Below are 9,154 nucleotides of genomic sequence, written 5' to 3'. Positions count from 1 at the left end.
ATCAATTTGTTAAGTGAAGATCGGCACAAAAAATGGGAATCCCCCTTAGCAGTGGGGACAATTAAGTTTACCCATGTTCGCGTGGGAGGCACCCTTATATATGCATACGCCATCCTACGCATGAAACGCCAACCGTATGCACTTACACATATACAAGTAGTTCTACAAAGCCGCATGAGGAAACTCACCAAATGTGTAGGATGTAACAATTGCTATTGTTGGCATTCCTTTTTTTTTTTTTTTTCAAGCCATGCTGTAAAAGCTTTATTCAATTTTTCCGTTCAACCTTTACATGTAGCTAACAGAGTTGAAAAAAAAAAAAATTTGCAAAAATGGGGAAAAAAAGTTACTTAAAGTGGAAAGCAATAAAAAAGGAATGCAAAAATGGGTAATGAGATAAAGATGAGGTGAGGAACTTTTTCCTGGTGGGGAATCCTCCCCAAATTGAGCATCTATCAATTTTAAAAATAAGACTGAATCGTGCCTATTTCGATAGCGTAACCATTGTAAGGGTTTGCTTAACATTTAAGGGGTAATAATTTAAGGGCAAAACGGGCGGTCAAGTGTAAATATGAAAATTTTTGGCTCTCCCCTTTGACGCGAAAATCAACGGTTATCTGCGCCCTACTTGGCTGAAAAGAAAATACTTTCCATCCGTTTTTCATTAATTTCTATTATTTTTCGAATAATATTTGCAATCGCAAATGGGTACATGATTCCGGGGCACCTTAAATATCAGCGCTCACTAATTTATATGTATAAATTTTTATTTTCATTCTCGTGTTCTGCGTTTTCCAGGGCGCCAAAAAAACGACAGCTACAGGATTTGAACCTGTGCGGGCAGAGCCCAGTTGATTTCGAGTCAACCTCCTTAACCACTCGGACAAACTGTCTCAAATAATACAGTTATATGCACTTACATCATATCAAATTAAATTAAGCATCCTTATGGTTGACCTTTTATGCGTGACCGTGCGAAGCCGCGCATATCCCTCTCCGTGTATGTACATCGGGGAATGTATTTTAAAGGTTTTAAAAATGCACCAAATGTTACTGCCAGGAAGTAAGCACGCCGCTCATATTTTCTTTTAAATTTTTTAACATTTCGTTGATTCTCTTGAGGGAAATTTATTGTCACTTTCTCCGCAAAAAGGAAAGCAAAAAAACGCATGAAACATTTTCCCAATGTACGTATATCGTGCATGAGAAAATTTCAAGTACATTTTGTTCTTTTTATAAAAATGTTTCCCTTTTTTTTCTTTTTTCCTCAATTTGCAACAATTTAAAAGATAAAATATATATTCATTTGAGAAGGCCTACTTTCCCTATAACCACCTCCTTTCCCATATAACGCCCAGGAAAAATGTAAAAAGGTTCTTACCAAAAGGCCGCATTGAAATCAACATGGTTATATCAACCTTTATGTAAAAAAAAAAAAAAAAAAACGTGAAAAGACTTCAATTTTGCGTGAACTGGTCAGGTAAAAATGACGAAAACTGAACGGAAAATTACACCAAGGGGGGTGAATTTATTTTCCATTTTAAGAAACCTTTTGTGAATAAATGTAACTGACCAAATTGGCATGGAGTTATTGGAAACACTTTCGGTTGTGCGAAGTCATTTTGAGGTCACATATCTCTGGGGTTCGTTTTCTTTTCTTCCTTTTCGCAAATTGTACATGTTGTATGGGGGGGAAAATGTAGAAAGGGGATCTGTTCAAAGTTTTCATAAATTACGCTGCGCGTTTATCCGCAAAGGGATGCACACATGTACTGTAAGCGCATAGCCCCTTTTTCATACATTACTTTTTTCCTTGTTCAACAGGGAGGAAATGGTTCGCTCGACACCAGTGCGTGGGGTGAATGGACAGGTCATGCATTGCATACGTATTTACGTTCGTATGCACGATCGTATGTCTTTTTGGTTGCACCTGCACAAATTTGCGCAACTATTCGCGTGGGCCCAAGTATACTCCCTTTAATATGCATTTCGGGAAAAGGCCAAAAATGGAACTGTGCCTACCGGTGCTTGCTCACTTGTCGTCATTTCACGCGGAGAGAGACATTCCTTCAGGGTGGTATACGCGCATGTCCGTCTTTCCATTTGTGTGCACGCAGGAGAGGGGAAAAATATATGGGCATACGGAGTTTTACTCCACGCGTGAACATGTACATACATACGGATGAATGGGGCCAAGGTTGTTCATCTGAGGGGACAGGCACGTCAAGTTTCTTCGCTGTTGGGGTAAAAAGGGGGAACGGGAAAAAAAAAAAAAAAAAAAAAAACAGCATAGCATAGCACAGTGCAGCACAACACAACACAGCACAACATAACGTAACGTAAGTGATGCGCCCCGTTGTGAGGCAAAAATACACTTAGTTGGGCGCTTCGCGAAATAAACTGGCAATCAGCTGGCCGAGCGAGCGCAGCACTTTCAGCTGTCCACTTTACTTGCCTGACCCGTCCCCAAAATGTTCGACATCAGCTCGCTAATACACTTCGGAAACAGCAATGCGGTGAAAAACAGCATCTCAGGGGAGCTACACGTGTACATGTCCAAGAGGAGGCAAAACGGAAAGGAGTTTTCCTCGCCCCTTATGTACCTCCATGCGGATGACGCGGGAACAAATAAGGACAACGCTTCGACCGTTCTGTTGAACAAGTATGCTGATGATTATAAGTGGGTAAAATGCTTTTGCTTCGTTAAGTCCAATTTTTTTTATGTGTACAGAGTGAGGGGGGATTACCGACCGTCTATTATTTTCCTGTTAGAAGGGATCGAAGTGCAGGTGGTTGATTATTACATTGCCGTAAAAAATAAGGTAATGTTTTTTTTTTTTTGCTCCACTTTTGAGATCATGTGAGGAGTGTTTTTTTCACCAGTTGGCTGACTCGCTTTTTTTTTTTTCGCTGCTTGAGGGGGGCTGGTGGGTCTTTTCTTCACCTCTGAAGAATCACGCGCCAGTTGGAAAGCGGTAGCATGGGAAGTGGGGAAGCCTCATCAATGGGGAAGCCTCATCAGTGGGGAAGCCTCATCAGTGGGGAAGCCTCATCAGTGGGGAAACCTCTACAGTGGGGAAACCTCATCAATGGGGAAACCTCATCAATGGGGAAACCTCTACAGTGGGGAAACCCCACCGCGTACCCTTTTTTCCCACCTACTTTGCAAAGTAATAGAAACCCCAACTTTCTCCTCACAGATAATTGAAGAAACGAAGGACCTACAGCTGGGGGAAAACCAAGACATCATTCACATCAAAGTGGCACCATTCGGAGCTGGCCACTCGTACACGTTTTACTCCACGGATAAGGGAGTGATAAAAAAATGGACGAGGTCTCTGAGGAATGCGAACTTTTCTGCAATCAACAACAACGCCAAATTTATAAGCGAAGAAAATGAGGAGATGAAACTCAGCATAGACAATATGAAGCAGCTTAGTGAAATAGAGCTGAAGAATAAAGACATCGAAATATCTGGTCTACGAGAGAGGATAAACAACCTGAAGGTAATATGAAGGGAGGCGTAATTGGGAGAGTCTCCCCCCCCCCACAGTGTGATAGCATAATGGAGGGACTTACCTCTCCACTTACACGCGCAGGGAACACCTACAGAGAACCCCTTCCCCCACAGGCCGACATAGAAAATATCAGGATGAAGAACAAGCGCTTGCAAATAGCAGCAGACGTGAATATAAAAAGCGCGGACGAACTACTGCAAAAAAAAATTACCGAAATTGAATTCATTCACAGCGAAATGGAGATAAAAATGGAGGGTAAGTATGACCCGAGTGGGCGATCATCCTCAGAGAGAGACTACGCGGAGGGATGTACATACGCGTGTCTATGCGTAGAAGCAGACGGGTAGCTCAAAATGGAGCCACCCATGCGTCGGCGTAGATACTACCCCTCCCGCACATGCGCCCCTCCCACACTCGCAGAAATCGAACAGCTGAAAGACAAAGTAAGAAGCGCAACCGCAGAATCGGAGAAGAAATCCAAACTGGTCGTCCAGCTCCGGGAGGAAAGAGATGTCCTGGAGAAGAGACTGAAGGAAATCATGGCGACGTACGAAGAGGCTCACACAGAACCAGAAAAAATAACGCTAGTCAATTTTAACACAAATGAAAGATATCAAAAGTTAGTGGTGAGCCATAATCATCTGAAAGAAGACATTAACAAAATGAACGAAAGATTTTACAAACTCGAAAATGCATATAAAGAAAAAATAAAAACGATAAAAGAGGTAGTAGAAATAGGAGATATCTTCGACTACCTCCACAAGCTAATCATCCTATGTCAAACAAAAATCAAGTTTTATGAGCAATGCTATAAATACAGTGAAGAACAACAGAAGGAGATCACCAATTTGATAGCATACATGATTAAGGAAACGAAATTGTCAGAGGCCAACGCAAGAGTATGCTACATTACACATAGGTCAAGGATACTAGAGGAGAGACTACTCCATTACATCACTATGAAGCAACCATCTGATTATTTCCACTTTGCATGCACCACCTTGAGACGACTGAGTTGGGTCTTTGGTGAAATCGAAGTGTTAAAGCCGATGAAAGTCGGTGAACACACGGAACAGGAGTACCCTCTGTATTCTTACGTCGATGATATGAACATAATTCCGATGAGAGAAAAAATATATTTCAATGAAGGTCTGGAAGGAAGAGCCAATTATCAAATCGTAAATGATGTGGATGTGTATTCAATCCCTGTGAAAATGTGTCCCTATGAAGATAAACTCCTCACAGAAAATAAATACAACTATGTAAAAATAAAGCTAAATGATCTGAAGAAAGATTTCAACATTGTCAAGCGGAAGTACAAACCGCAAAGCAGAAATGTCTTGTCGGATTTGCAATGGGCAGAAATCAAGCGAAATGCTTACGACCGGATGGAAAAAAATATGATCATTTTGGACATGCAGATGGATGCACGTCGAGGGGAGGTGGCGACGGAAGTGGAGGCGCGTAAAGAAAGAGCTGGATGAACTTTGTGGAAGGGGCGTAAAAAAAAAAAGAGTCAGCTGAATTTTACGGCAGGAGCGTAAAAAAAAAAAAAAAGAGTTAATTAAATTGTATGGTCAGAAAGGGAAAAACTGTTCGAGGTTGAGGGGAAGCAAAAAAATAAAAAGAAGTAAAAAGAAGTAAAAAGAAGTAAAACAAAATAACACAAAATGAAACAAAATGAAACAAAGTGGGAGACGAATGAACACAGAAAGGGATGTCCCAAGGGGTGCGCAGAAGTGAAGGAGTCTGCACTAGGGGTGTGGAGATGTCGAAGTGCTGAAGTGAAGGGGTCTGCACTAGGGGTGTGGAGATGTCGGAGTGCTGAAGTGATCGGATCTGCACTAGGAGTGTTTAGATGTCGGAGTGCTGAAGTGATGGGGTCTGCACTAGGAGTGTTTAGATGGCGGAGGGGCCTCCTTCTCGGCACGCCTTGCCATCATATTATCACAGCATTATTAACCATCATAATGTTATCGATTTAGTTGCAACAAATTAGGCCAACTCGACTCGCCCGCATTGCCTACTTCGCCCCAGTCATCATCTTGTAAAACTCGTCGTAGTCGATGAACCCGTCGTTGTTCGCGTCTACCTCCTTGATGAGATTCTCAATGATTTCCTTGCTGAAGGAGACCTGGACGGCGCTGAAGGAGAGGATGTTGAAAAGCTCCTCCTTGGTGATCACTCCGTCTCCGTCCAAGTCGAAGACGTTAAAAGCGTTCCTGCAAATGACGTCCTGCTGAAAAATGGAGTGATCCAGACAGGCGGCTAAAAACTCCGTGTAGTCGATGAGTCCATTTCCATCTGTGTCTAATTGCTTTAGAAGAAAATATAGTTCCGTGTCTAACTCATTATCATTCAGTTTCAAACACTGAAATATTTCCGATATTGTCAACACGCCGTCTCCATTATGATCAAAGGCTTCAAACGTTTTTTTTAGTTTCCCAATATCCTTTTCGTTTAGTTGATAAGCCACACAAGTAACAGCTAGCTTTTTTATTTTACACAATTTGTGAAATTCTTTAAATTTTTCTATGAGGACTCTGTTAAGAGTTTTATTGATAACAATATTATTTGTTTTAAATTTCTTGAACCATCTGTGATTTAGAACCCCCTCTACATCTATCCTGTCTTTGTAATTATAATTGAGACACTCACAAATGAGATCCTTTGCGTCATCACTCACACGAGACCAGTAATTTGAGTCAAAAACGAAGTCTCCTTTTTTAACCTTCTTCAAAATTTCATCATTATTTTTTCCATTAAAGGGTGGATACCCACAGAGTAAAATATACATGATTACTCCACTACTCCAGATGTCACACCTTTTATCGTATTTCCCTTTTAGAATCTCAGGAGCGATGTAGTAAGGAGTCCCAACAACTGATTTCAAATTATGATTATTCAAACACTTGCTAGCAAATCCCCAATCGATAATTTGAATCTGAGAATCTTCCGAATTGTCAACATAGAGAATATTTTCTGGTTTTAAATCTCTATGCATGATATTTTTGCTGTGACAATAGTACAGGGCGGAGAAAACTTGCCTCATAATTTTGTACGCCTCATACTCTGAGAAGCTACCATGCTTGACAATTTTATCGAAGAGTTCTCCCCCATTACAGAGCTCTAGGACTAGATACAGCTTGTCTGTATCTTCATACACTTCGTACAGCTTGATTATATTTGGATGATCCATTTGCTTCATTATTAAAATTTCTCTCTTCAATCTCTCAACATTGTGTATTTTTTTTTTTTCTATAATTTTTATTGCTCTTTGTTGTCCTGTTTTTTTATTAACTGCTTTTACTACATTTCCATAGGATCCTTTCCCCAGTTTGTATCTATCCAACTCGTATACATCTGTCAGTTCGTGATTATCCATTAGGATCACTTCTTGTACAATTTGTGATCTATCAAAATAGGGGGAAAGGTTAAGGTGGTGAGACAAGGGGTCCGTACTGCTACTAACGCTGCATCTTCCTTTTCCTTTGTTATCCTTGAACGCTTTACTGTGAAGGATGATTTTATTTTTATTTTCCTCCGTTTTTTTCGACAGACATTTTGTGCACAGCGTAATGATGGAGTAATCCTCGTCGCTGTCGGCCAGTGTGCTTTTCGTGGCACCCTTCATGTCCTCCTCCACCTTCTCGCTCCTTTTTTGCCGCGCCTCCTTTCGGCACGAGGTGACCTCTTCCGCCTTCTTCTTCTCCTTCATCTCCGAGGTGAGCGGATAAGCGGTTAAGCTGATAAGCGGTTAAGCGGATAAGCGGTTGGGTGGCTAGTTGGCTAGTCGGATATTCGGTTAAGCGGCTAAGCGGCTGGGGCAGATTACGTGGTGGGCTCGTTAGACCGACAGATTTACCGTGTTGCTTCCGACCTGTGCACACACCGTTTGGAAGTTGCCTCTCTTGGGGGGGAGGAGGAGGACTATATACAATCGATTCGAAAGTTGCCACTTTGGGCGGGGAGGACTATATACATTAAATTCGAAGTGACCTCCTCCCTGGGGGTGATAGACACGGATGGGAAGAAACCCCTCAAAATGCTAATCAAAAAAAAAATACGCTGACGCTGGACTGCGGTGGGGATGAGGAACCCTTCCCGACATGCGCCACTGCATAGAAGTAAATGGACCGCCCCCTTAAACTAAAAAATGTTATCACTTGGGGCAGACGCGTGTAAGGGAATCAAGCAAACACTGATACACATGCAGATTGGCAGTCCTATACGGATATGGATGCACGACTTTTGCTTTGCTGAGCGTGCTCTATGGCTCGGAAACGAAGGCACATGATTATGTGCACGTGAAGCAAATCAAAATGGAGTAAAGGGTGGTATTCTGAGTAGGAAGTGTGCTTTGGAAAGACCCGCGTGGAGGATGCGGACACGCCGTGCACCACGGGGGTAGAACTAACAGAAACAAACGAGGCGAAAAAACGAAGCGAAAAAAAGCAACAAAACAAGCACAGCTAGACAAACACAGGTAAACAAACACAGCTAGACAAACACAGCTAGACAAACACAGCTAGACAAACACAACGAAACAAACACAGCTAGGCAAACACAACGAAACAAACACAGCTAGGCAAACGCGCAGAACGACGAATCGCTAAGGGCGAAGTAATTACGACGCAGGGGTGAGGCCGACGGGAACGCACCGCCCTGGAAACACGCCCGTATACCTAGCCGCCACAAAGAGCAACGAAGCGGAAAAGCAAACACGAGCATGCGAACGAAGATGCATGCATATGTATAACTACACAAAATAAACGTGTGTAGCGAGGAGAGAAAGATAAAATATCAGGTAGCCAAAAAAGGGAACGCTATTTAACCATAACGTTCGATGACAGTGAAGAATCGATACAGCGATTGAATAATCATTTTGTCAACCAGGGGATCGATTCGGTCATCTTTTATTCTTCCCTGCTGTACTCTATACGTTCATAGGAGTACACAAAAAAGAAAAGATAAACAAATGGGGTACTACCTTTTTAATGTCTTTAGAACATCTTACTAAAACTTAAAAAAAAAAAAAAAAAAATTTACATCCATACATATCGATCGTAGAATCAGTACGCTATGCATCCATGGAGCATAGTCCTAACAGATTAGCGGCAAAAAAAAAAAAAAAAAAAAAAAAAACGGAAAGAGATGAAGGTATTCATATGTAACTGAAAAAAAAGAACTGCAAAATTGTATGTGCCATTTGAAGATGTACACGTAAATTTTTGACAAAACATGCGATACTTTTTCGACAGAAGTAATGCAACACTTGTAAAAAAAAAAAAAAAAATCTATCTATCTATATATATATACATATGTATATGTATATGTACGTATAACCACTCCTAGCTTTTCAAGAATGACCAACAAACGCAGCAACTCCTTCGGGAGCGGAAAAGCTATTGCATCTAGCAGGTCCGCTTGCAGCTGCGCGCGGGTGTCACAACTACTCGGCTGTAAGAAAGCACGAACCGGTTGGGATTGACTATGCACAGGTTAGGCGCGTGTGCCCGTGCCCACATATGTGGGTGCATTTTTATATATGCAACATGGGCATATGGAAGTAGGCGCAGAACAATTCTGACACAAAGAAGCTTCCAGCAGATGCGACTTGAAAGCAGTTGATTTTG

General features: G+C 41.7%; 2 protein-coding genes and 1 non-coding gene across 3 annotated transcripts; 1 reads left to right on the top strand and 2 right to left on the bottom strand.

The window, feature by feature from the left end:
- Positions 1-811: 811 nt before the first annotated feature.
- PCYB_122525 lies at positions 812-893 on the bottom strand. The gene has a single exon. It is a non-coding gene; the product is annotated as a tRNA-Ser (tRNA).
- Positions 894-2,471: 1,578 nt separating this feature from the next.
- Positions 2,472-5,002, top strand: PCYB_122520 (hypothetical protein; the record flags this gene model as incomplete). Its single annotated transcript, XM_004223584.1, has 4 exons — positions 2,472-2,822; positions 3,201-3,506; positions 3,632-3,773; positions 3,939-5,002. 4 exons carry the CDS (start codon positions 2,472-2,474, stop codon positions 5,000-5,002), a joined length of 1,863 nt encoding a protein of 620 aa, XP_004223632.1.
- A 539-nt stretch (positions 5,003-5,541) lies between these two features.
- PCYB_122510 (calcium-dependent protein kinase) lies at positions 5,542-7,236 on the bottom strand (the record flags this gene model as incomplete). Its single annotated transcript, XM_004223583.1, has 1 exon — positions 5,542-7,236. The coding sequence occupies one exon, from the start codon at positions 7,234-7,236 to the stop codon at positions 5,542-5,544; it is 1,695 nt and encodes a 564-aa protein (XP_004223631.1).
- Between the last annotated feature and the right edge of the window lie 1,918 nt (positions 7,237-9,154).

This window comes from Plasmodium cynomolgi, chromosome 12 (genome assembly GCF_000321355.1).
Source record: "Plasmodium cynomolgi strain B DNA, chromosome 12, whole genome shotgun sequence".
NCBI classification, from domain to species: Eukaryota; Apicomplexa; class Aconoidasida; order Haemosporida; family Plasmodiidae; genus Plasmodium; species Plasmodium cynomolgi.
Note: the sequence above shows the minus strand (reverse complement) of the source record. Positions and strands in the feature narration are given on the sequence as shown.